General features: G+C 47.2%; 3 protein-coding genes across 7 annotated transcripts in view; 1 reads left to right on the forward strand and 2 right to left on the reverse strand.

Moving 5' to 3' along the window:
- ZNF75A (zinc finger protein 75a) overlaps positions 1-5,732 on the reverse strand; it is a 14,135-nt gene extending 8,403 nt beyond the window's left edge. The window contains exons 1-2 of one of the 3 annotated variants that reach the window (XM_011950203.1): positions 3,782-5,732; positions 1,347-1,870 (exon numbers count right to left, since the gene is read on the reverse strand). In XM_011950203.1, coding sequence (XP_011805593.1) covers positions 1,347-1,754 — 408 coding nt within the window. In that variant the 5' untranslated portion in view covers positions 1,755-1,870; positions 3,782-5,732. The remainder of the gene's footprint in view (positions 1-1,346; positions 1,871-3,781) is intronic. The other 2 variants (XM_011950202.1, XM_011950204.1) reach the window with 2 other exon arrangements.
- TIGD7 (tigger transposable element derived 7) lies at positions 4,483-11,008 on the forward strand. 2 transcript variants are annotated; one of them, XM_011950201.1, is made up of 2 exons: positions 4,483-4,681; positions 9,213-11,008. In XM_011950201.1, exon 2 carries the CDS (start codon positions 9,226-9,228, stop codon positions 10,873-10,875), a length of 1,650 nt encoding a protein of 549 aa, XP_011805591.1. In that variant the 5' UTR covers positions 4,483-4,681; positions 9,213-9,225; the 3' UTR covers positions 10,876-11,008. The 2 variants fall into 2 exon arrangements, with proteins under 2 accessions (XP_011805591.1, XP_011805590.1); XM_011950200.1 differs by having other exon boundaries at positions 4,543-4,973; positions 7,850-11,008.
- Positions 8,440-27,022, reverse strand: ZNF263 (zinc finger protein 263). Of its 2 annotated transcripts, XM_011950199.1 has the most exons (8): positions 25,790-27,022; positions 24,772-24,952; positions 24,264-24,337; positions 23,868-23,994; positions 21,160-21,276; positions 19,174-20,337; positions 10,684-10,734; positions 8,440-8,931 (listed from the first exon to the last, which is right to left on the reverse strand). In XM_011950199.1, exons 1-7 carry the CDS (start codon positions 26,174-26,176, stop codon positions 10,730-10,732), a joined length of 2,055 nt encoding a protein of 684 aa, XP_011805589.1. In that variant the 5' UTR covers positions 26,177-27,022; the 3' UTR covers positions 8,440-8,931; positions 10,684-10,729. The 2 variants fall into 2 exon arrangements, with proteins under 2 accessions (XP_011805589.1, XP_011805587.1); XM_011950197.1 differs by lacking the exons at positions 8,440-8,931; positions 10,684-10,734 and having other exon boundaries at positions 18,270-20,337.

The following is a 27,022-nucleotide window of genomic DNA, read 5'->3' on the forward strand; positions in this document are numbered from 1 at the left end:
TCAGCATGTTAGTCAGGCTGGTTTCAAACTCCTGACCTTGTGATCCATCCGCCTCAGCCTCCCAAAGTGCTGGGATTACAGGTGTGAGCCTCCGTGCCCCACCTAAAACATTTTTTTTTAAGAGACAAGGTCTCACTCTGTTGCCCAGGCCAGAATACAATGCTGCAGTAACAACTCACTACAGCCTCAAACTTCTGGGTCAAGCAATCCTCTCACCTCAGCCTTTTGTGAAACTGGGACTACAGGTATGTGCCATTAGCCGGGCTTCTTTTCTTTTTTTTTTCATAGCAACAAGGTCACACTATGTTCCCAAGACTGGTCTCAAGTGATCCTCCCACTTGACCCCTAAAGTGTTCAAAATATAGGCATGAGCCACCGAACCTGGCAATTTCTCCTTTTCTTTAAATGTCCTTGTTTTCCTGTGTTCTCCTTGTGGATCTGCCTTTTTTTTTTAAGACAGGGTCTCACTCTGTCACCCAAGGGAGTGCAGTGGTGCGATCTCAGCTCACTGCAACCTCCACCTCCTGGGCTCAGGTGATTCTCCTAACTCAGCCTCCCAAGTAACTGGGACCACAGGTGTGTGCGCCACCATGCCTGGCTAATTTTGATGTTTTTTGTAGAGACGGGGTTTCACCATGTTGCCCAGGCTGGGCTCAAAGGATCTGCCTGCCTCGGACTCTCAAAGTGCTGGAATTACAGGTGTGAGCCACTGTGCCCGGCCCCCCCCTTTTTTTTTTTTCGTGAGATGGAGTCTTGCTGTGTCACCCAGGCTGGAGTGCAATGGTGTGATCCCGGCTCACTGCAACCTCCCAGGTTCAAATGATTCTCCCTCCTCAGCCTCCAGGATAGCTGAGATTACTGGCACCCGTTGTCATGCCCAGCTAATTTGTTTATTTTTGTAGAGAGAGGGTTTCACCACGTTGTCCAGGCTGGTCTTGAACTCCTGACCTCAGGTGATCCACCCGCCTCAGCCTCCCAAAGTGCTGGGATTATAGATGTGAGCCATTGCACCTGGCCTCCCTGACTCTTTATTACCTTTTATTCTGTTTCTAAGTACTTAAGTCCTGTATCCTTGGCCAAGCCAGACTAGGCCCATCACCCTCAATTCACCCTGGCTCCAAAGAGGGCAAAAGCAACTCTCTTTCTCTAAGACCAGGGAAGTATCTGCCACAATCTCTGAAACCTGTGAACTTTTCTGTGGGTCTGTAGTTTCAAGTCCCACCTTAACTGTCCTAAAAAAAAAAACAGTGACCTAATGCATCTAATTTCTCAACTAACTGCCACCATCGCTACTATATCCACCTGCATCCTATTTCACTGTACATGTCAGGAATCTTTCTTCTCACCCCATTCCATGTTTGACCAGATTCCCTCTGCAAGTGTTCTACCAGAGCCACAGCCTCCTCAATGCTCTGTGGATGGTGCTTCTGCATCTGGGTCTGTGTCTCCCTGGGCAGAACAGTCAGGAACTGCTCTAGCACCAGCAGTTCCAGTATCTGCTCTTTTGAGTGGATCTCTGGCCTCAGCCATAGATGACATAATTCTTGAAGTTTGCTGACAGCCTCACGAGGTCCAGCTGCTTCATCATAAGTGAAGTTCCGGAAGTGCCAGCAAGAGCTCTTAGGATCCAGACTGTCCATTTGAGGAGATTTTTCACTCTGACCGGAGCTCTCTCTTGCAGGTTCCTTGGTCTCCCACAAAGCCCTGATCTGAGGGTCCAAGTACGCAGCCACTTTCAGATCTACCATCATCATTCTGCTCTAGGAAGTTCTGTTCCTGTGTTAAGACACCCAATTGGTACCACGTTTGACAAATGAGATCCCGTCTGGTCTTGTACAAAAGCAATAAAAGGATCTTCTTCCTAAAAGCACTAAAGACAAGAAAAAAAAAGTACATATCAATAAGAAACTCACATGACCCTCATCACTTACTACTTATGAGAGAAAAAAGAACAGAAAAGATGTCCTGTCTTCCCTTCAAAATCAACTAGCAGGTCCTTTGTTTTTCTCCTTTTCTATTATTCAGCTCAAGCACAGCACAAAAAAGACAAATGTCAGTGGACAACTGTCTTTTTTATAAAAAGCAAAACAATTTAGGAAAGGTTGGTGGGTAAGAAAATTGGCACCCACTGGCTGAAAGGTATTTTGGGATTTTCCAAGGATTTAACTGGTGTGCCTCCTATCCCATCTTCCCCATAAGAAAAGAATAGGAGAAAATAAGATTAGGAAAACATTCTGAGATTCTCTTAAATTTTAACAGATCATTCCAGTCTTTCTTTAGTAAGGGGAGTACAACTTTTATGACCCTTCATCCTCTTGTGAAGAGAGAAGCCTTCACTTTAAAAACATTTTAGGCCGGATGCAGTGGCTCATGCCTGTATTCCCAGTACTTTTGGAGACCGAGGTGGGAGGATCACTTGAGCCAGGAGTTTCAGACCAGCCTGAGCAACATAGCAAGACCCCGTCTCTACAAAACACAAAATTAAAAAAAAAAAAAAATAGCCAGGATGGTAGAGCACACTAGTAGTTCTAGTTCAGGAGGCTGAGGTGGGAGAGTCATGTGAGCCTAGGAATTCAAGGTTGCAGTAAGCCATGACCCCATCACTGCACTCCAGCCTGGGAGTTAGAGCAAGACTTTGTCTCTCTAATTTAAAAACTAAAAATAAAGACACCTTAAAAAACAACATTTTAGATTTTCCATTGTAGGAATACTGGCAAAAGAGCTGACACAGTGAGATCAAAATACAGTAGTACCCCCTTATCCAAGGGGGGTAAGTTCCAGTACATTCTGTGAATACCTAAAACCCCCAACAACATCTAACTGTATTATACTATCTTCTCTAGGTATACATGGCTATGATAGTTTAATTTATAAATGAGGTACAATAAGAGATTAACAATAAAACACTGTAATAAGTTACTTAAAACTGGCGGGGCACCGTCACTCATGCCTGTAATCTCAGCACTTTGGGAGGCCCAACGTGGGTGGATCACCTGAGATCAGGACTTCAAGACCAGCCTGGCCAACATGGTGAAACCTTCTCTACTGAAAATACAAAAATTAGCCAGCTGTGGTGGTGCGTGCCTGTAGTCCCAGATACCCAGCAGGGTGAGGCAGGAGAACTGTTTGAATCCGGGAGGCGGAGGTTGCAGTCAGCTGAGACCGCGCCAGGGCACTCCAGCCCAGGCAGCAAAGCGAGACTCCACCTCAAAAAAAAAAAAAAAAAGTTATTTAAAACTTAGGAACTGTTTATTTCTGGAGTTTTCCATTTAATACTTTTTATACTGCAGTTGACAGCAGGTAAGTGAAACCTAGATAAAGTGGGGGGAGGGGGTACTACAGAAGGAAGGTAAAAAAGTAACCTATTTTCAGACCATGTCTCCCAAGTAAGCAACAAGATGCTCATCATTCTTCTTTGCAAGACACATAAAGGGTGCCACGCAGATGATTCATATTAATTTTTTTTTTTTTTTTTTGAGATGAAGTCTCGCCCTGTCACCCAGGCTGGAGTGTAGTGGCATTATCTCAGCTCACTGCAACTTCCACCTCCCGGGTTCAAGTCATTCTCCTGCCTCAGCCTCCCGAGTAGCTGGGATTTCAGGAACGCGCCACCATGCCCGAGTAATTTTTGTATTTTTAGTAGAGACAGGGTTTCACCATCTTGGCCAGGCTAGTCTAGAACTCCTGACCTCGTGATCCACCCACCTCGGCCTCTCAAATTGCTGGGATTACAGGCGCGAGCCAACGCACCCGGCCTATACTAATTTTTAAGCGTGCTTACTTGATCTGGAGAAAATCACAGCTGGTCTGTGTTGACAAAATATCACGTTGTAAGAAAGGATATTTTATTTACAAAATATCAAGTCGTATTTTCTTTTTGTCGCTGATGTTTACGAAATATGAACTCCAATAGGAGTTGGTGACGATGAAAGTGAAACTTTTGCTGACTTTACATTTCTCCAAAGGTCATTTAGACTTCTAAGTGGGGCTGAGGAGAGCCGTGAGCCTCACTTTTCCTGAAGTAAGCCAGCAGAAACGGCACCGAAATTCTGGCCAGGATGCCACCGGTATTCAAAGAAGTGGCCAGCTCCCTGCTGCCCACCCCGGCTCCGGAAAGACAGAGACACTTTCTGTGTTTTAGCATCAGCAGAAGCTGCTAGCCCTGAGGCTCAACCGACCGCATATCATCGGCCGGACACGGAAATGCCAGCGGAGGCGGTAAAGGGTCTGAGGGCGCAGCTGCAGGCACTGCTGCCCGCCAGCACTCGGATTCGCCACAGCTTGTGTCTGCGACACGCGTGCTCCCGGGCACTAGGCAAGCGGGCAGTGTCCCAGCAAGCTTCAGCCGCGCCTCTGCACTATAGCTGCGAAAAGCAGGGAGAGAATGCTTTCTCGAGCCCGACGGTGGCCCCGCCTCAGGATCCAGCCGCGCGGCCCGGAAGCGCCGCGGCCGCCGCCTACGGAAAATGTCTGCCTCCCCTGCGGCCGCCGCCGCTCCAGCGGCTTCAGGGTCTAAGCCATAGGGGAAGCCGCTTCTCGGTTACCTCGGCCAGCCTGGCTTCCGTGGAGGCCGCTCCTCGCTTTCTGACGCTCAAACGCAAGCCGCCGCGCGGAACGTTGCCGATCTGAGGCGCGCAACCGCCGTCCCACCGCGATGCTGCCCTACCGCTGCCCTGTCCAGGCTGAGAGCCCGAGAGCCGGCCGGAAGTGGAAGTGACGCTTTCCGAGGGCGCGCGCAGGCCCGCCCTCTGGCTAAGGCGTCTGAGACCGGCCTACTTCGTCGCCAGAGAAACTGCTGCCGGCCCCGGAGGTGGGGAAGGGTTAACGCCACCGAGTCTCCAGACCCGCGGAAGCCTAGAGGGCCTTGCACCGGTTTACCGCGTGGCTGTCGCCGTCTTGGTGTCCCCAGTGGGGGAGGCGTCGCACTGCCACGTCTGTTCTGTGTGGCCGTCGGGGCCCGGGAGCGTCGCCGGGTAAGGGTCGCCGCCCAGCTGCGGGCGCCGCGTCCTCGGGCTTCCCGCGGCCCGGCCAGCAGTGCTCAAGCTGTTGCTGGGTTCGTCGTAGCCTCCTCGACGTAGAGGCATTTTGTCCGGGTCGGGCCACTCGCTAGCTCAGAAACAACGGTCCCCCGAAGGTTTTGTACCGTTTTCTAGGTCTCGTGACGCATTCCCCACAACTATTTTTTCTTGTGAGGTAGGTTTGAACCTGTGAAATAGGTACTTTTTCTATCTCTCCTTGACAGAGAAACGACCCTTGCTCAGGGTCACATAGCTCAGCAGTGGCGGCGGCTAATCGGAAATAGCTCTCCTGTTGTGATATCCTCTGCGTTTTCCACTCCAGTATTCTTCCCTGGAAAATGGGAACCTTGTTTTCATCTCGTATCTCATGCAGCGCGTAACATAGTCACCTGGGTAAGACAGGCATTCTACACGTGTTTACTGAATCAGTTATAAGAATCTAAGTGTTTTGGGTGTTCGGTGATCTCTGAATTAATCAGTCTGTACCAGTTGAGGGATTATTTAATAAGTCCAGTATGAGTGGTTCCCGAATTACCAGTTTTTGTAACGTCAGGCTATACCAGTCAAGGGACTATTTATTAAGTCAGCTATGTGTAGCCAATGTTACAGAGCTGAGTAAGACGTCTTTGCCCTTAAGCAGTCTTTTGAAAGGACTGAGGCAATGTCATGAATATCACTAACACAAAGTAAGAATAGGACATAAACTGAATTCTGTGAGAACTCCAAGAAAATCAAAGTTGATTTGGGGTTGGGGAAAATTATAAAAGACCTTTTGTCCACAGGGATTTTGTCCACAGCGGGGAATGGAGACACATTCCAGGCAGAGGGAAGGGTGGGAGTAAAGGCTTTAAAAGCTGGAAACTATTAGAGTGTGGGATCTTAAGTACGTTTTTACTGAGTTGGGCTGCATTTAGAGGAAGAGTTTTAAAAGTTAGAAAATGAGTTTATGTAGAACTTACACTGGAGTCCTTTGAATGGGAATGAAAAGAGTGCATTTAAGAAAGTAAATCCTGGAGCACCATTTGAGCGTTTTTGACCGAGCTTGTTTCTAGGGCAGTTCATCTAAGGTAAGTTTAAGGTGAGAATGAAGATGAGAGGCCATTGCCAGGTCATTATGCTATTTTTGCTTTTGGATGGGATGGGATGTAACTCATCTTAGGCATAGATCTTGATCCTTTTTAAGTGAGAGAGAAAGATAAACAGAGATTTAATAATGAGTATCTGCCTAAGTCACTTGAATATGTGTCTAAGTGGTTCATTTCCTTAATATCTCAGCCAGGTTGGGACTTCATTTCTTCAGAAGTAAGTATTGTTCTCAGTCTATCAGAACCAGTGGACAGTAACACCCTCAGCATTAAGATTCTCATCACCTGGCCCAATGCTGAATACATAATTAGAATTTATTAAGTTGAATAAGTGAAGTTCTGCTAGCAGTGCTAAGCAGTGCCCTTGGATATCATTGACAGGCCTGATTCATAACATAGTTAGGAAGTTGGTTAAAGGGAGAAGAAAATGGAAAAGGGATTCATGGGAAAAAGAGGCATGCAAGGCACAAATTGTGAATAGTGAATGAGGGCCACTGATGATTTTCCTTATGTGAGGTTTGCTGCCATAGTGGCTTATCCTTTGAAGCCCACAAATGTTCCTTGAGCCTTTCCTTTTGGTTTCATTCACCTCCCCTTGCTTGGGCACTGTTTTAGAAATGATGACCATAGCTGGGCGCAGTGGCTCACACCTGTAATCCCAGCTCTTTGGGAGGCCTGTGTGGGTGGATCACTTGAGGTCAGGAGTTCGAGCCCAGCCTGGCCAACATGGCAAAACCTTGTCTCTACTAAAAATACAAAAATTAGCAGAGCATGGCGGTGCATGCCTGTAATCCCAGCTACTTGGGAGGCTGAGGCACGAGAATGGCTTTAACCCTGGAGGCAGAGGTTGCAGTCAGCTGAGATTGCGCCACTGCACTCCAGCCTGGGCGACAGAGCCAGACACCATCTCAAAAAAAAAAAAAAAAAAGACGACGGTACAGCTGAGAAGCATTAAAAGCAAATACATTAATTCTGAGACACCCACACAACTGCCATAGTGAACTAAATATTTTTGCTAGGTGACTGGCTAGATTTAATGGTGCTGCTATTGGCTAGCAGATACTTTATTTTTCCACTTACAAGTGAAAGAAGTAAACCAGGATTTATCTCTGAGTTATCACTTGCTAATTGCCTTATAGTTGCCTCATTTAGAAAGTTGCTTGATCTTAGCCTGCCATTGGCTCCACACCCTAATTACTACCATATTCTCTTGTAATCTTCTCCATGCTCCATCACTCATAGTTGGCATTTCTTGCAATGAATGTTAGAGGAAAACCAGTAGTCTGACTCTTCTGGGTTATTAGATGAGAGACAAGAGATTTCTATGGGCTAGGCGTGGTGGCTCACGCTTGTAATCCCAAAACTTTGGGAGGCTGAGGCGGGCAGATCACCAGTTCAGGAGTTCAAGACCAGCCTGGCCAACATAGTGAAACCCTGTCTTTACCAAAAAAATACAAAAAGTACCTGAGTGTGGTGGCACACACCTGTAGTCCCAGCTACTCAGGAAGCTGAGGCAGGAGAATTGTTTGAAACCGGGAGGCAGAGGTTGCAGTGAGCTGAGACAGTGGCATCGCACTCCAGCCTGGGTGACAGAGCAAGACTCTGTCTCAAAAAGGAGAGAGAGAGAGAGAGAATTCTATGTAGTTGGGCAATGAATGGGCCAGATTCTGCCCTAAATAAGAGGAAGAATAACTGAGATACCAGCCATTTCCCTTATTTCTCTGACATACTTTTCTTTCTTCATAGCACCTGGAGTGGATAAAAGTGGCAGTTTTTGTTTCTTCCCATGAGGTTGTGTATCTGGAATGAGAACCAGGAAATTAATCTAGACTAAGACATTTCTAAGGACCTGGAATGGCTTTGGGGAGCACCAGGAGGACCCGAAAAGAGTATCTGAGGGCCTAGAGGGACAGAAGAGTTTGCCAGCAGGATTTATAAGAAACAATTGATCAGAAACAGCAGCAGAGAAACCTTTTAGATTTCTTCTGTGGAAAAGTTGAGTCTTGGTTCAAATTTAGTAAAATAAACACTGAAGAGAAATCAAACTCTCAAATATGAAAAGTAATTACTTACAATGTAAATTTAGGAAAGCAAATGAAAGGACATATCTTTAAAATGTTTTAACTATGGTGAAATATTTGTAAAACTTTTGGGCTCGTCTCTAAGAATTACTGTGATTCTGAAACTTGTCCTCAGAGAACAGTTTCAGTGAAAAATAGCACTTGAGAATACATCAGATGTTCCCAAGAAAGAAGATCTGAGAATGGTAAAGTGCCACTAACGAATTATTTACATACTTATATATTACCTTGGCAAACACAAGAGACAAGTTAAAGCACGGTGCTTGAGAATACTATATTGAATGCAATAAAAGTTGGATTTCATTCATACGTACAACAAAAACTACTTACTTTCTTCTTCACTTCAAGATTCGGTACAACTGTTCCTAAATTCCAACTCTCCATACATCCCAATGGCAGGGTCCTTGTAGCCCTTATCCAGATAGATGAACTGATGCCCAGTGAGCACTGTATACAAAGCAATATGAGCACCATTCTCTTTTCGGGCAGTGAGGTAAAATCAGGTCTTTTTGGAAGGGGAGAAGCCACATTGCATCTCTGCTACACACAAGATTACTCTGTCATTGCCTTTGGGTCTTTCACACTCCCTTCTCAAGCATCAGTTTTTATTGAAACTTATTCCACCTGGGTCCTTTCTTGTGAGCACATCTTGTTCAATCCCTCCTCTCTTGATATTGTCCCTTTTCCTCTATTGAGTTAGGGAAAGTATGCAGGTATTCTTGTCATTCCTGACCGAGGCTGTTACATCTGTCAAAAGAGGAGAAGTAGGTGGCATTCCGAAAAATGATCACTCATGGCTTGCAGGAGCAAGAGCCAGACAGGACTTTGGAACTGGCAGCTTTCTGAGTACGTAAGACCTCCACCTCTAGACTAACTCTTCAGCCATGGTTATCCCCTTCAGTCCATTATCCTCCAATACAATGCCCATGCCTTCTGGGGCTTTGAGCTGTTTTGTTTTAAAAATGTGGGGTTTTTTTTTGCCAGTTCATTAAGGCTTTTCCCTTTGTTTTTTCCTGTTGGTTGTTCAGAGTTAAATTCAGTATGAATAAGAGAGGGAAATATACAACACTGAATCTGGAGGAGAAAATGAAGGTTCTAAGTAGAATTGAAGCTGGACGATCACTTAAAAGTGTAATGGATGAATTTGGAATCAGTAAGTCAACATTTTATGACATTAAAAAAAATAAGAAGTTAATTCTAGACTTTGTGCTAAAGCAGGACATGCCATTAGTAGGGGCTGAGAAGAGAAAGAGGACAACTGGAGCCAAATATGGTGATGTAGATGATGCGGTGTACATGTGGTACCAACAGAAACGCTCAGCTGGTGTTCCGGTAAGAGGCGTGGAGCTTCAGGCTGCTGCAGAGAGATTCGCACAGTGTTTTGGGCGAACAGATTTCAAAGCTAGCACTGGTTGGCTTTTTAGATTTCGAAATCGGCATGCAATTGGGAACCGAAAAGGATGTGGGGAACAAGTCCTAAGTTCAGTTTCTGAAAATGTTGAACCATTTCGACAAAAACTGTCCATGATAATCAAAGAGGAGAAACTGTGTCTAGCTCAGCTATACAGTGGGGATGAAACAGACCTCTTTTGGAAGTCAATGCCTGAAAATTATCAGGCAAGTAGGAAGGATATCTGCCTACCAGGGAAGAAAATAAACAAAGAAAGGTTATCTGCCCTTTTATGTGCAAATGCAGATGGAACTCATAAATTAAAGTCAATCATTATTGGAAAATCAAAACTGCCCAAAAGTGTGAAAGAGGACACAAGTACATTGCCTGTGATATATAAACCCAGTAAAGATGTTTGGTTCACCAGAGAATTGTTTTCGGAATGGTTTTTTCAAAACTTTGTTCCTGAGGTCCGACGTTTTCAACTTAATGTTCTAAGATTTCATGAAGAGGACATCAGGGCGTTGTTACTTCTGGACAGTTGCCCGGCTCATCCTTCCTCTGAATCGCTAACCAGTGAGGATGGTCGAATAAAATGTATGTTCTTTCCCCATAACACTTCAACCTTGATCCAGCCAATGAATCAAGGTGTGATCTTGAGTTGCAAACGACTGTATAGATGGAAGCAACTTGAAGAGAGTCTTGTAATATTTGAAGAAAGTGATGATGAGCAAGAGAAAGGAGATAAAGGAGTTTCCAAAATTAAAATCTACAATATAAAAAGTGCAATTTTTAACTGGGCAAAAAGTTGGGATGAAGTAAAACAAATAACCATAGCAAACGCATGGGAAAATCTTCTTTACAAAAAGGAACCTGAATATGATTTTCAAGGCTTAGAAGATGGGGATTATAGAGAAATTCTTGAAAAATGTGGGGAGTTGGAAACTAAGTTGGATGGTGATAGGGTGTGGTTAAATGGAGATGAACAAAAGGGTTGTGTCCTAAAAACCAAAGGTGGAATAACAAAGGAAGTTGTTCAAAAAGGAGGAGAAACAGAGAAGCAGACTGCTGAATTTAAATTATCTGCTGTAAGGGAGAGTTTGGACTACCTTCTTGACTTTGTTGATGCCACACCTGAGTTTCAGAGATTCCACTTCACGCTGAAAGAGATGCAACAAGAAATAGTCAAGAAACAGTTCCAGAGTAAAATCCATTCTAGAACTGGTAGCTTTTTGAAACCTAGGCCTCATAATATTAAGGACTCCTTCAGTGGGCCTTCAACTTCTGGTTCTAATCATTAGATTTGGTGTTTAAAGATTTCTGCCATTATATGATGTAGGCCTGCTGTGAATTGTCATGTTTTAGCAACTGACATTATTTTGTATATCAGTGCCCATTTATATAATGGTTATAAAATTTACAATATGAAAATAACACATTTGTGTTTCTTTAAATTTATTTAAATAAATTTGTTTCATAAATTCATTTTTTTAAACTTTACACAAGGATCTGAATAATGAAGTATTGTCCCAGATTATCTAAGGTGGAATGCCTTTGCGAAAAGCATTAGTTTGTAATCATAGCCTACCACAAGGAAACTGTGCTGACTAGTTCTAGTTAGCTTTAAGATAAGGATAGATTAGGTTTTCAATTTAATGATAAAACACACTCTGCTTTCTTAACTCTGTTACTACCTATTTAGTGTTTGTTTTCCTCTTATTGTGAAAGTAGCATGCTGATTATAGGAATATATCACAAAGATAAAAAGCACTCAATTCTATTGACTAACGATATCCTCAGCACTTTGGTGTATACCATATATTTTTTAAATAGGCAGATTACATTGTAAATAAAACCCTACCTCTTACTGTCTTAACATATTTTATGGTTTGTTAATAAGTTAGCATTTATTGAGTATATAGGATTGTATATATATGTTAGTCTTCATAATAATACCTTCCCTTTTCAAATACATAAGGAAACAGATTTAGAGAGATTAAGTAACAAAGGTCACATAAACTAGTAAATAGCAGAGATGAGACTTAAATTCTATTTAATGCCAAATCTCAGGCTTTTAACCATCATTCATGCTGCACTATTTCTTTTTTTTTTTTGAGGCGGAGTCTCGCTCTGTCGCCCGGACTGGAGTGCAGTTGCCAGATCTCAGCTCACTGCAAGCTCCGCCTCCTGGGTTTACGCCATTCTCCTGCCTCAGCCTCCCGAGTAGCTGGGACTACAGGCGCCCGCCACCTCGCCCGGCTAGTTTTTGTGTTTTTAGTAGAGACGGGGTTTCACCGTGTTAGCCAGGATGGTCTCGATCTCCTGACCTCGTGATCCGCCCGTCTCGGCCTCCCAAAGTGCTGGGATTACAGGCTTGAGCCACCGCGCCCGGCCATGCTGCACTATTTCTTTGAGTTTCCCTTAGGTCATTAAAATCTCTTAACCTCACATTTGATGGTTTTTTAATACTCCACCAGGGGATGTAACATATCAGTTAAACTACCAGGTCAAAGAGAATGAACTTTTGAAAAAACTTCAATACACACTGTTAAATTGCTTTCACATTCCCGCCATTATTTTGAAAGTACTTCTCCCTATGCACCAATCCCAACATTGAATATTGTTATGCTGTTAGTTTTTGCTAATTCTGTAACCAAAAGAATGGTATCTTTATGGCTGTTCCCTATTTAGTATAATATAAGGTGTCAGGTGAGTTGATATTTGCAAATAATAAGCTTGCTTTGGATAATTAGTTATTGGCTTTCAGTGTTTCCTTTCTCATATATTCAAGAATCTGTTTCCGAGATGCATATTCTATTACACTGGTGAATACTAGGCAATTATAGTATAAAATTAGTGACTAAATACAGTACTACTGGTGTCGACTCTTGCTGTAGTATCTTGCTGTTTTCATTACTGGTTAATGTGAATTTTTCTTTTTTTTTCTTTTTTCTTTGTTTTTTAAGATGGAGTCTCACTCTGTCGCTTAAGCTGGAGTGCAGTGCATGATCTCGGCTCACTGCAACCCCCGCCTCCCGGGTTCAAGCAATGCTCCTGTCTCAGCCTCCTGAGTAGCTGGGATTACAGGCATGCGCCACCACACCCGACTAATTTTTGTATTTTTAGTACAGATGAGGTTTCACCATGTTGGTCAGGTTGGTCTTGAACTCCTGACCTCGCGATCCGCCTGCCTCAGCCTGCCAAAGTGCTGGGATTACAGGCGTGAGCCACCGTGCCCAACCTGTGAATTTTAATAAAAAGCAAATGCCCACTTTCCATGTTTGAAAATATACAAGCTATTCTTACTATCCTGAGTCAACTTCAGCATAAAATTTATTCAAGCCTCCTCCAGACACTAACTCCCTCTGGAAATTTATTCATAAATTAAGTAAAATTGGGAAGAATTTACATTCCTGTTTTCTCCTTTCAAATTGTAAGTGCAGTTTTCATTTAATGGAGTTCTCATATTTTTTATTGTTCCTAGGTAGGTTTGTTGTTGCTGTGAGTGGGATCCTTTTTTATTAGTAGTGATTGCTGATATTTTCACCGTGTAAATTCAGTAGTTATCTCTTTTTTGTCTTATTACCCAGAACTTATAGACAAAATGTATCCACATTGCCACTGGGCATCCTTTTTACATTCAGTTTTGGCTTGATTTGTGCTTCCTTGGCTTATTCAGTCTGCAGCCTGGTGGAAGGTGGGAGACCTTTCACATCAAGCAGCTTGACTTTTTCTTTTTTTCAGATTAGCCCATAATGACCGCACGCTGGGGTTGGGTGCGGGCGAGGACAGTAATTACTCTTTGCTTGTTGTTTTGCCTCTTTTGAAAGACCTTACAAGCCTGGGACAGGATGGATTGTGGAAGTGGAGGGGAATGGCAGATGAGGACTCTGGGCAGTTCTCTAGTTCCTTTTAGTTTGGGTCTTTGCATCAAACATCATCATTCTTTTTAGTGATAATAAATTCCTAGAGTGACCGAAAGTCACCCCAGTTTTCAAAAGTACTCATTGATTCTGGAAACTTCCTGTTAACTGTTTCATGTACTAGACAATAAGCATGTTGTTGGAGATTCAGCTCTGAATAACCAAGAAAATGAGAACAAACCACCATGGGATGTGTAAGGGCGGGAGCCAAAGTGAGCATAGGGAGGGCCTTTGAGACTTGGACAGCAGGGGAGGTGTCTGAGAGGATGGTGCGTGACTTTTGTGATGGGCTTTAAATTTGTGAGGCAGGGGCTCAGTCTCTGCGATGTCCCAGGCAAGCTGAAATGTCCCTGGACTATTGCCTTGGCGGCCTCTGGCGGAGAAGAGCAGGAAAGACAGGTCAAGGCCAGGGTCCTTGGTGGATATCCTACGATGTTAGACGGGTCTCGGCCCACGTCGTCTTGACCGCTACACTTCCTGGATCGCTCGTCTCCAGTCTTCCTCCTCCCTGCCCTGCCCTAGTCCAGGTCCCCTTGACCCTCTGCCTCGACTCTGCCTCTTCAGTTGCCCTGCCTTCCTTTTCTGTCCCCTCTCCATTCTTTCCCGACCCTGTACCAGAAGAGAGCGAACTCAAACAAAAAGAGGAGCCTCGGGCTTTAGACGCTTTGTGGGCCTCCCACTGTTTAAAGAAAGGCCCAGCCCCTAGGGTGGCCCCGCGCTTTTCCGGCGCCCGCTCGGCTCTCCCATCGCCATGCTGGGCCCTCCGCGCCTCCCACTAGACCGCGAGGGCCGACAGGGGAGTTTTAGAGATTGAAGGTGCGCCACCGCCTCGAGTCTAGGAGAGGAAACCCCTGCGGCTGTGCGTGCGGCCCGGAACCACCGTACACCACCCGGGCGGGAACGCGGGAAGGAAGGGGAGGGGCGTGATCGTGGCCCCAGGGGTCTGGACACAGGTCCCGAGACGTCCGCGGGAGGAGGACCGACCAGAGAGGAGGGAAAGGCTGGGGCCGGGCGCAGGGCGGCCTTCGCCTCTGGGGGCACAGCCGAAGCTGAGGGGAGCGGCAGCCCCGAGGCCCGGGGCGGCGATTGGAGGAGGCTCGTGGGCCCGGCCGCGTGTGGGCCGATGCGGAGCAGGAGTCGTCTGCTTTGCCCAAGCCTGAAAAGGGAGTCTCTGGTTGTGCAAATCACTCCTGGGGATTGGAACTTCTCCAAGAAGCCCAGGCACTCACCCTTGTACCGGGTGCTGGGGCTGGGCTCCTCCCGGGAAGCCCAGCAGAGCCGAGAACTCCCTCAAGGGCATCAGCACCTCAGGAGTAGTGAACTGGCCACCCTGGAAGGAATGGAGGGCAAGCAATTCCTCATGATGTCCAAAAGCATAGCCTGGACTTCAGAACGATATTCCTTAATGTTTTTCTTTCCCTTTCTCGCTGCCTGGAGAAATACTACTCTCCTTGGAGCAGGTTGGGGATGCTTGAGAGCCACCAGATTTCTGACGGAATCTTTTGAGACATTTAAGGTGTCTCTGTAGCTAATTGAGAACAGTAACATTAACTGGAAAATCAGAATTTTTTTGTGATCTGAGTCGTTTTTCCTCAACCATTTTGTCGTTGTTGAACTTCACCTAGATCATCCCAGTGCATCTTCACTGTACCACTCAGGCAAGGTTTAGCTGCTCTTATTAAATATAAGTGTATGATGAGAAGGAAATATTAACTGCCCTTTCAAGAACAGAAGTCAATTTTTAATTGGGAATGCTCGCAAGCTAGACTGAAGAGTAAAAGAAAATATTTCAAATAAATAAATGCATTTTGCTTGAATTCAATTACCTATTCCTGAGTTCCTGACCCCCAAAATTAAGTCTCCTAGTGCTAAGAAATGTGCTAGTTGGTTTTCCTGTAACACACATTAAGACACTTAAAATACTTAGTTGTTTCAAATGCATGTGAAACATTTACAACAATTGCAAGTTTTAAAGCAGTGATGATTTTGCACATTCCTAAATTGTATCAGTTAATGTAATGAATCTACAGTAAACTCTTCTTTAAAAAGTGCTGAGTCTAGGCCGGGCGCAGTGGCTCACGCCTGTAATCCCAGCACTTTGGGAGGCCGAGGTGGGTGGATCACGCAGTCAGGAGATCAAAACCATCCTGGCTAACACGGTGAAACCCCGTGTCTACTAAAAATACAAAAACAGCGGGGTGTGGTGGCAGGCGCCTGTAGTCCCAGCTGCTCGGGAGGCTGAAGCAGAATGGTGTGAACCCGGGAGGCGAAGCTTGTGGTGAGCGGAGATTGTGCCACTGCACTCCAGCCTGGGGGACAGAGCAAGACTCCATCTCAAACAAAGCAAAAAGTGCTGCGTCTAAGCCCTCAAATTTCAGATTATGGTGCTGAGACCCAAAAGTTCTTTCATTACAGCAATCAAAACTCTTAAAGTGACTTCTGATGGGTTTTTCTGAAAAATTCAGTGCTTTTAAAACACTTCTTCCAGTCTGTCCCACCTCTGGCTTTGTCGGTATTGTTCCCCAGCCTGACCCTGCCAGGCCTTTTCACACTGCTTAGATGTGGCACTGCTTCCCACCCACCAGTCTTCCTGCTGGTTTCATGTGCTACCTTTGCTAAGGATCTGTGGCTCCTGCTCAGGGTCACTCCACATCTCGCAAGACCCCTTTGTACCCATTTGGACTTAGGGGCTAGAGGTCCTTATTGTCCCAGGGCTAGTCTCCCTTTGACATAAATGCCACTCAAACTCTGTTTTGGATTCTTTCAGAAGACCGCTAGTGGGTAAAGTATTAATGTAAAAAAGTATGTATGAAAAAGCACTAACTTGGACATCTCTTGCAGCGACCTAGTTCTCACACTGCTATGAAGATACAGAGACTGCGTAATTTATAAACAAGAGGTTTAATTGACTCAGTTCTGTGTGGCTGGGGAGGCCTTAAGAAACTTACAATCATGGCGGAAGGCAAAGGGGAAGCAAGCACGCAAGTGAAGGGGGAACTGCCACATTTTTAAAACCATCAGCTCTCGGGAGAATTCAGTATCATGAGAATAGCATGGGGGAAAACTGTCCCCATGATCCAAGCACGTCCCACCAGGTCCCTCCCTTGACACGTGGGGATAACAATTAGAGATGAGATTTGGGACCCAGAGTCAAACCGTATCAGACTTCATGGGGGCCTGCAGTAAGGGAGTCAGACCTGCTCTCTGAAACATGCATACGAGGGAAGGAGATGTCATCAGTCCCTGAAATTCCTGCCAGTGTGTTCTTAGTGACCTCAGTCAGTGTTAGGTGCTTAGAATGAAATCTTCTGGATCATCTGTCAACAGTTGGCACAAATTTCTTACATGCCAGGCATGGTGTTGCTTTATGTATTTATTTTCTGTGATGCCATCTCATTGAAACAAGCCAAGAACAGCTACACATGTGAAGTTTGCTGGAAGGGGAACTAGACTGAAGATTGAGTGAAGGGTTCCACTGGAACGCCTTTTTAGGGCAAATACCTGCGAGTCATTTTCTAGCTTCAAGCTGCAGTGTTCCAAGTATGAGAAGCATCAGTTGGACCACATCATAAGATCTGAGTGGGTGATGTTACCAAGGGAGGGGGAGTAGATGGAAGGGGCACTTTCCAGTCTGTCCACATAAACTGCCATCTTAACCAGAGTGCTTTGTAGGAACACCAGCTTTACATTCCACCCAGTTCATGGCATCAGCAGCCTGGCTGACCCTGCACTGCTCCACTGGAGTGTGTTCCTGCTCCCACCACTGTTGATCCTACACTGATCTCTCTAATCCTAAGCCTCTACTTCCCTGCCCTCAACCCCCACACCACCACTGCCCTCCTCCTGTGAACAAGCTGATTAAGAGGAAGTTACAGAAATGAGAAATAGTGAGATATTTAAAAACTGGCTCAGACAACCAAAGAAAAACTCATACTAAACTAAGGCAGGGCTGAGAGGAGGAGCAATGGAGTGCTGTTTCCATGACTTCAAGTTGCTATATCCGTCAACCTATTGCCAAAGGACTGTTTGTTCATCTTTTTCACCCAAAGAACAGCTGGATATCTTCCTCCAGGGCCGTATCCTGAGGTGTTTTCCTGGCATCTGATTTCCTGCTGTTAGAATACTCCCCCGTTTCCCACAGATACACACTACTAGAATTGCTATTTCTGATATGCCATTCTAAAATGTAATGCTAGTAATCCCAGCACTTTGAGGCCAAGATGGGAAGAGTGCTTGAGCTCAGGAACTCAAGACCAGCCTGGGCAAATAGTGAGACCCCCGTCTCTACCAAAAAATAAACGTTTTCCCTTAATAATTTTGCCATCCCCTATATCTTCCCACCATTAATCATCAATAACTCAATTATACTGGGACCATGTTAGCTTCCACCCTGGAAACCAGCTGCAAGACCAAAATATCCTGTCCTCCAAGAGTCAGATCTTCCTCAGCTACCGAACAAGAATGGAAACATTCTAAACAAAGAATTGGAAACATTTTTACTGCTATAGACTGCAGAAGGAATGAATACTTTCTAGAGACCCTATGACAGCATCACCCCAGCAGCCATTTGGCTTGATCCTTTGTTACCATATGGCAGTCCCAGCCTGGAGGTTGCCAGGCCTTCACCTGCCTCTCCCTGTCTGCTGCCTTGTCAGAATCTTCCTGACCAACCCAGTAAGTCTATGAGAAAGCAGGGCCTCTGACCAAGGCAGAGGGGAGACAGATCAACACTTGGGGTTCCAGACAGAGGCTTTCAATGAAGACTCACACACTTATGTTTCCTGAAGATATTTATTCCTATCCAAACATTTTCAACAGGGAAAGACACAATCCCTAATTTCCCCCCTAGGATCCACGTTTTCAATTTTCCAGGGAATCTCTCTTTCCTGGAACGCTCTTTTTCCTCTGGAGTCAGGAACAAGACTCCAGAGCTGTTTATTTTTCTCACATGGGTGGGGGAATCTCATTCTCCACAAAGGGTTATCAGACACCCACTTCCTCTGCCAATTCCTGGGCTGACCTGCAAATTCCACCTTATTATTGCCCTTGGTCCTCTGGTTCCTTTTTGTCTGAGGTCACATTTACATATGTGATCTGCCAATGGGCACTCCTGTTAGGCCGTCGTAGGGCACTTGGTGGCTTGATCTGGACTGCTCATGGCTTCCCAACTGGGGCCTTCAGGACAGCTGCAACTCACAACCAGTCTTTTGTTGACCTTCAGCTGATTTCCCAGGGCACTTGGCCCCTCTTCTTTGGTCTCAGGGGCCCCAGAAGCCCAAATGCTCCTGCTGAATGTCCCAAATGAAGAAGTAGTATCAAAATCATCACATGGATTCCCAAAGTTGTTAAGGTAAACTGGACAGTCAGGTGCCCAAATCACACCTTGGCTAAAAAGACCAAGAGGGCAGGAGCACCCTGGCGCAGGGTGGACTTAACAGAGAATTCCACCCTGAGGTCACCTCAGAGACTTGCTATTCTTTCTCATGCAGACGGAATTCCTTTTCAGTTTTATGCCAATCCTCTGCTGCCTCTGCACCTCCCTTTCAATGAGCCCCAATTACCTGAAAAATGCAGAGGTCATTTGGTTGGCTAGGCAGGGAATACCAGCTCTTGCCAACAGGCTCCTCTGAATATGCGACCTCACCTGGGGCAAAGAGAAACCTCACTGTTACTAACCCGTGTGAGTTCTCTGATGACTCATAAGACGGGAACTCCGAGAGAAGCTTTCTCCACATTCAGAACATTTATAGGGTCTCTCTCCTGTATGTGTTCTCAGGTGGCGAATCCGATTGGAGCTGTGTGAAAAACTGTCTCCACACTCATGACAGGTATAGGGTTTTTCTCCTGTGTGGATTCTCTGGTGCCTGATCAAGTTGGATCTATGAGAGAAGTTTTCCCCACAAAGGGTACATTTATACGGTTTCTCTCCTGTGTGTGTTCTCTGATGTCTGGTGAGGTGCATGCCCTGCCGGAAGCTTTTCCCACAAGTCAAACATTCAAAGAGCTTCTTCTCTGTCTTGTGGGCTCCATGGTTTGTAAGAAACGGGGTGCTATCACTCACGGCTTCCCCACACTCAGAGAAGGGGTAAAGTCTCTCTCTCTCATGAGTTCTTTCGTGAATGACGAGATGTGAACTCCGAGAGAAACTTTTCCCACACTCGGGACACTTATAAGGTCGCTCTCCGGTGTGAATTCTCTGGTGCCGAAGGAGGTTGGAACTGTGAGCAAAGATCTCCCCACACTCAGGGCACTTGTAGGGCTTCTCCCCTGTGTGTGTTCTCTGGTGCCTGTGGAGGTTGGAGTTGCAGGAGAAACATTTTCCGCAAATGTTGCACTGATAGGGCTTCTCGCCCGTGTGGGTGCGCTGGTGGCGAGTCAGATGGGTGTTCTGACTGAAGCATTTCCCACATTCAAGGCACTTGTGGGCCTCCTCTCCCAGGTGTGCTCTGTGTAGTGACAGGAAACGTGGGTTCCCACCAAAGATTTCACTGCAGTCCACACCCATACACAGCCTTTCAGCTGCATGGATTCTCTGGTGCCTAATTAGGTTTGAGTTGTTAGAGAAATTTTTGCCACACAAGGGACATAAATGGAGTTTCTTCGGCTGCAGTTCCTTCGGTCGCCCCAGTTCTCTGGCACTTGAGGCTCCTGCCAAGGCCTGCTCCATTCCACCCTCTGGGGGAGGCGCCCAATCCCCTTGCTGCCGGTCACGAAATCTTCCCAGCTCAGGACTCCAGGGTACCTCTCCTCTGGCCTGGTCAGGAAGCAGCACCTGAGGGTGGGTGTTCTCAGAGGACACAGACGGAACACCTTCTTCCAGGTTCTCAAATTTCTCTTCTCCTGGTAGAAAAAGAGACACCAAACCCGTATATTATTTCTATGCTGGAGAAAAGAAAATCCCACCTTTCTGCTGCTGCCTGTTAGGTCAGCGGCCCAGAAGGGCTGCTTCTACCTCAGTCTCTCATCCTCTCCTAAAGGTAAAACACTCTGGAGAAGCATCAGGATAAAGGGTAGGGCCACTAGTCAAGGAATCAGAGCCGAGACCAGTCTTACAATTTTCCTTTCCAGCTGAGCCTCTCGCTTCTGCCCCTCAGGAATTGGTGGGATGGAGCAGGGCTGAGACTAGGGTGGGACAAGTGAGCTCAAGAGTAAGGGCCTCCTTGAACTCTGCACCCTGGAATCCTTACTTGCCTCACTGGGATGGAGAATGGCAGGGGGTAAAGGACATAATGTACCTCTCTGGCAGCTGTGGTGGGCTGGCCCTGCACCCAAATCCTCAAATGCCTCACTCTGCTGGGCATAGTGGCTCACGCTTGTAATCCCAGCACTTTGGGAGGTTGAGGCGGGTGGATCACCTGAGGTCAGGAGTTGGAGACCAGCCTGACCAACATGGAGAAACCCCAACTCTACTAAAAATACAAAAAATTAGCAGGGCGTGGTGGTGCATGCCTGTAATCCTAGCTACTTGGGAGGCTGAGGCAGGAGAATTGCTTGAACCCGGGAAGCGGAGGTTGTGGTGAGCCAAGATCGCACCACTGCACTCCAGCCTGGGCAACAAAAATGAAACTCCATCTCAAAACAAAACAAAACAAAATCATGCCTCACTCGTAACTGTGAGAACCTTGCTACTTGCTGGGTAGGCTACTCGTCTTCATTCCTTACCTGGAGCTGGGCCTCTGGGGCTCAGGCCCTCCTTGCAGCTCTGGACACTGGGATCCCATAGCTTTCCTCCTTGTCCCACCTGGGTGCCTGGGACGTCCTGACTGGGAATGTGAGACTCTGTTCACAATGAAAGAAACAGATTTCTGTATTGCCACTTTCCTCTACCAGGGTAGGGAAACAAAGATAGTCTTGTTCCCTGCTCTCAGTGGATAGATACAGAATGCTCCATAAATCTGACAGCAATTGCTTGGAATAGACACAAACTGTCCCCAGTGGATACCTCTAGAGAAAGAAATTAGGGGAGGGAGACAATTTTTTTTGAGACAGAGTCTCACTCTGTCGCCCAAGCGGGAGTGCAGTGGCATCATCTCGGCTCACTGCAACCTCTGCCTCCCGGGTTCAAGCAATTCTCCTGCCTCAGCCTCCCAAGTAGCTGGGATTACAGGCGTGCACCACCACACACAGCTAATTTTTGTAATTTTAGTAGAGACGGAGTTTCACCATGTTGGCCAGGCTGGTCTCGAACTCCTGACTTCAAGTGATCTGCCTGCCTCAGCCTCCCAAAATGCTGAGATTACAGGTGTGAGCCACCGAGCCCAGCCAATTTTTTTTTTTTTCTTTTTTTGAGACGCAGTCTCGCTCTGTCAACCAGGCTGGAGTGCAGTGGCACGATCTTGGCTCACTGCAAGCTCCGCCTTCTGGGTTCACGCCATTCTCCTGCCTCAGCCTCCCGAGTAGCTGGGAATACAGGCGCCTGCTATCAAGCTCGGCTAATTTTTTGTATTTTTAGTAGAGACAGGGTTTCACCGTGTTAGCCAGGATGGTCTCAATCTCCTGACCTCGTGATCCGCCCGCCTCGGCCTCCCAAAGTGCTGGGATTACAGGCGTGAGCCACCGTGCCCGGATGGAATGATTTTTTGCAATGAGAATGTACACTACTGTAATTAAAACAACTATAAAATGAACATGGTCAGTTCCCTGAATAATCCATTTAATATCATAAAAGAACCTTGTCTCTACATATAAATACAAAATAGAACTAATTTGACTGGGCAACTCCAAGGAAAGAAAATATAACAGACAATCAGAAAAGGACCCAGGGCTCTAAGGGGACCATGAGATTAAAACCCACAAGTGCCATTTCTGTGCTGTGCCAAAAAGAAAAACAAAAACCTCCACCTCCAGCAAACATGGACTCCAACAGAAGTTTAATTCCAACAAGCTGTAATCTGATCTTCTGCTATTTAGCAATCTCTCACTAAAAGGGCCATGTTCAACTTTGGACATCACAGCAGAAAAAAATAAAATAAAAGGCAGGGTACGGTGGCTTACGCCTGTAATCCCAGCACTCTGGGAGGCCGAGGTGGGTGGATCACCTGAGGTCAGGAGTTCAAGACCAGCCTGACCAACATGGAGAAACTGTCCCTACTAAAAATACAAAAAATTAGCCAGGCATGGTGGCGCATGCCTATAATCCCAGCTACTTGGGAGGCTGAGGCAGGAGAATTACTTGAACCTGGGAGGCAGAGGTTATGGTGAGCCGAGACTGCGTTTGCAGAATTAGTGTCAACAGATGTATAATCGTGATACTTTTTAGGCAAACCTGATATATGGAAACAATGTGCAGTGTGTCTTTTTTGTTTGTTTTGAAAGAGTCTCACTCTCACCTAGGCTGAGGTGCAGTGGCATCATCACAGTTCACTGCAGTCTTGACCTACTGGGCTCAGGTGATTTTTCCCCTCAGCCTCCTGAGTAACTGGGACTACAAAAGTATACACTACCACACCAGGATACTTTTTTTTTTTTTTTAAAGATACAGGATCTCCCTATATTGCCCAGGCTGGTCTTGAACTCCTGGGATCAAGCACTCCTTCCATCTCAGCCTCCCTAAGTGCTGGGATTACAGGCGCCACCATTCCCAGCCTGCAGTGAGTCTTTCTACTGGTGTGTTTCAACATAGGGATAATCATAATGTACACACAGTCTTAAAGCTTCCCCCAACTTTTCATTAAAAGAACTTCTCATACATACAGAAAAGTTGAGGGAACTGTACAGTACATACCAGCATATCCTCCACCTAAGTCCAACCATATGTCAGTGTGTCATATTCCGCAGGCATAATTTTAAAACTCTGAGTAACAGTACAAGACATAGGTGCATCCTAATTTATGATTTAGAGCTATACATTGTTTCCAAATTTCCACAAGACCCTCCCCGCTTTCTGAATTTTTATGGTCTGTGAGAGACGATAGGCTGGAATGTTGATCCCACTACCCCTGAAATTTTTGTCTTTGGGGATGAGCCCAGAAACAGTAATGGAGCACAGGAAACACTGGCAAGCTCAGAAGAATAAGCATCTCAAAATTGCAGGGAATTAACCATTTAGAGCCCCCCCAGCATCCTGGGACACTACATGTGTGTGACGCTGGCAGGTTGTCACTGCATTGGATTTGCTCTGCCCTGGGAAGTCCATATGGCTCAGACTTGCCTTAGGCTCTGGCAGCTGGGATTCCAGCCTAGGGCTGCCTGTGCCAACTGTGCCACTTGGCAGATACATGACTCTCATATAGGGAACTTTAGACAAAGGGAAGTCTCCTGTGGAGGCTTCTTGGCAAAACTCAGAGTCTGTGTCCAGGAGGTGAATGAATAAGGGGCAGAACCCTGGTCAGAAATGGCGCAGTCATCATCCCTGGAAAAGAAGTCCTTACCCAGTGAGTCCACATTCTCATAACTCTCCTGCACCGTGTCCCTGGAGAGGGCCCTCTTACTAGGATCCTGATGCCCCCACTCCTCCTGGGAGATGTACATTGCCACGTCCTCTAAGCTCTCAGGCAACTGAAACAGCACAAGATCTCCTTTAGCCCCTGATGCACCAAGAAGAATTCAAGCAAAATCATGGGTTAAAGGGGCAAAATTCAGGGATGCCAAGCACACGTCATAGGGGAAGAAGGGTGTCAGGTCTACAAGTGAGGTGTGAAAGAGCCAAAGCAGTGGGGGAGACACGGTGGTAAGGGAGAAAGGACCTTCCATGTGGAGAACCCCCCACCCCCAACACTCAGCAGAGGAAGGGTGCTGGGGGAAGACAATGGAAACTTCCACATCACCTGGGGCCCAGTCATCTCCTTGTCTTCCACGTTCCCTTCAGGAGGAAAAATAGAAAGCCAGGGAGCAGATAATGCTGAAGGTGACAGAAATTATAATGAGAATGGCATTCCTAACTCTTGGCAACCCAAGGATTATTAAAACACAATATCCATTCCCCAACACCCAGTCTCTGCTTTTGGGGATGACACTAAACTGCCCAGAGGCCTAATAAACTGATATCCAAAATGACAGGGTTAGAGGGAAGGAATACCAAGAGTAGCACTCCAAACCCCTCATCATTCAAGTGGTTCTAAATCGCCTCTGTTCTGCATAAAAAAGGGCCGAGACTCCCTTCCCTTCCCCCAGCCCCAGGAGAACCCACACCACCAACTGCAGGTCTTTCATTCCACATGTGTGAACCTTAACCAGAAATTCCTTCTCCTTCGCACCAGTGCGACATCCTGCTTGTGCAGGGGGCAACCCCCAAGCCCCTCCTCCCTCCCACCTGCCCAGATAACTGTGCCTCACCCCTCTCCTTTACAGCCTGGGGGTCCCTTTGGGGGCTGGGGCCTAGCAGCTCCTGCAGCCTGGGGCCAGGGCTTCGCTCAGTCTCCATTGGCTCCAGCTTGAAGCTCGGTGACTCTCGTGCTGTTTCCAGAGGCAAAGGCTCCTCCAAAAGCACTTCTGTTCCCCGCCCATGGTTTGTGACCTGGGAACCAACCCACATCACTCATCATCACAACAGGGCCCAAGGGGAAGGGAAATTAGTACAGGATACTGAGAGCAAGCCTTCAACAGAGAACTCAGGCCATCCTTTAGGGCCCAGGCAACAGAAAAATGGTTCACACTAAAGGCTTTTTTGATCCCATGTGCAGGGGGAGGGATTAGGGAAAGGACCCACTCCCACAGCACACCTTTCCCACACAGCTCTTAAGATACACCTCACTCCCTTCTGCTCTCCCCACCTTTCCTAGGTGCTTCTATTCCTCACTACAGGATAAGCTAAATTGGGGTAGCCCTGGGGGCCAATGACCTCAGGGCCTCGGTGCCAAATTATCTTTCAAAGTTCACAATTAACGGAGGCCCAGCGTTGCAGAAGACCAGACTGTAGACCCTAACATAACAACAGCTAACAAGTACTAAGCACTCATTATAAGCTAGTAGTGTTATCACAACTTCACACGCTGCTCTCCCTCTAAGCCCTATAAAGTATGTTAATATTCTCATTTTACGAATAGGAAAACAGGCCGAAAGACATCAAGTAACTTGCCAAAGTAACAAAGCTAGTACTAACAGACTGAGGATTTGAATGCTGGCGATCTAACTCCACGGCTAACACTAACTGTTGCAGGGACACTGCCTCCGCGTGGAAACAGGGCACTCTTCACTGCTTTCTGTTCATTTGGGGAAAATCTGGAGGATGAGTGTTCTTCCCCATGTAAGGTCTACTCAGGGCAATTTACTTGAATTCGACCGGGGGCGCAATGTCCCAGTCCTCGGGGCTAAACAAAACCACAGATAAAACAGCTCTCTCTCTCTCTCTCACCTGTTGTCTCAGTCTCCCAAGCTCTCTCTGCATATCCTCCACAAGGGTCACCGCTTCTTCGCCGCTCTCCGGATGCAGCTCCTGCACCCTGCTCTGGATCTCCTGGGGCAGGATGGTCAGGAACTGCTCCAGCACCAGCAGCTCCAAGATCTGCTCTTTCGTGCGCATCTCAGGCCGAAGCCACCCATGGCAAAGCTCTTGGAGCCGGCTGAGGGCTTCGCGAGGACCAGCTGCCTCTTGGAAGCGGAACCGTCTGAAGCGCAAGTGGGAGGCCTCAGGGCTCGGCCCTGGGTCAGGCGGGGGCAGCTCCTGGCTCCAGGCGCAGTCCTCCTCCAGTTTCACTATGAGGAGCCCTTCCCGTTCCTGGGAGCTCGGGCCCGACGCCATCGTCGAGTCTCCAGAGCGCCTTAGCCCGAAACCAGCCGTGCCCGCCTACGAAGGCGCCCTGAAGCCGTGTAAGGATAGACGGTGCCGGCTGCAGCCCAGGGCCGGAGGCTCCCAGTCCACGCCAAGAAGTCCCGCTCCAGCCCAGGCGCGGCCGGCTCCGGCGCCTAGGCCTCAGTCGGTCCCAGGCGCCGCCAGGCCGGCCGCGTAGCCCGTCCGTGCCAGGACTTCCCCGAGACAGGAACCGAGCGCCGCGCTTCTCACCCCACAGGGGACCCACGCAGCACTCAGACCTCTCCTCCCACGCCGGAAGTCTCAGCGCGGGAGTTAGGCGTCCACAAGCCCACGGCGCCTGCTCGTGACCAACTTCCGGGTCACGTTTTGCGAACTACAGCGCCCACTGGGTCAGGTTTCGCCACACACTCACCATCTACCAATGAGAAGGGAAGATTTGCCAGCGGGGGCGGGACGAGCGAGGGACCAATTGGAAACGAGAAGCGTGGCCACGGGACGCGTCCTGAGATTCTGGGAGTGGCTGGGGGCAGGGCCGCTGGATCCAAGCGAAGAAAATAAGCCCGAGGCGGTTGTGACTGGCGGGCACCCTGGGTTAGAATTACTCCGGAGGGCTTGGGAAAACGCAGATCCCAGGGCCACGCGCTCTCCAGTGTGTCCGTGTCGGGGCGAGGCCTGGAAATCTGAATTGTTAAGCTTCCCCCGATGAATCCTTCCCCAAGCCAGGCCCCACCCGCTTCGGCTACTCTGGGCTGGCTAAAGATGGTGCCACTCGCCCCTGCGGCCTCCTCGGCATCTCGGGGAGGCTAGAGAGGTAGCCGCCCGTCCAGTTAGTGG

This window comes from Colobus angolensis, unplaced genomic scaffold (assembly GCF_000951035.1).
Source record: "Colobus angolensis palliatus isolate OR3802 unplaced genomic scaffold, Cang.pa_1.0 Scaffold303, whole genome shotgun sequence".
Classification (NCBI taxonomy): Eukaryota; Metazoa; Chordata; class Mammalia; order Primates; family Cercopithecidae; genus Colobus; species Colobus angolensis.

Coding starts and splice junctions, on each gene's coding strand:
- TIGD7 (XM_011950201.1), top strand. CDS start 9,226: ATGAATAAGAGAGGGAAATATACAACACTGAATCTGGAGGAGAAAATG.
- ZNF263 (XM_011950199.1), bottom strand. CDS start 26,176: ATGGCGTCGGGCCCGAGCTCCCAGGAACGGGAAGGGCTCCTCATAGTG. Junction 23,995..24,263: donor AGGAGATGACTGGGCCCCAG/GTGATGTGGAAG, acceptor GTGCTGTTTCAG/TTGCCTGAGAGCTTAGAGGA. Junction 20,338..21,159: donor CCCCAGAGGCCCAGCTCCAG/GTAAGGAATGAA, acceptor TTTTTCTACCAG/GAGAAGAGAAATTTGAGAAC.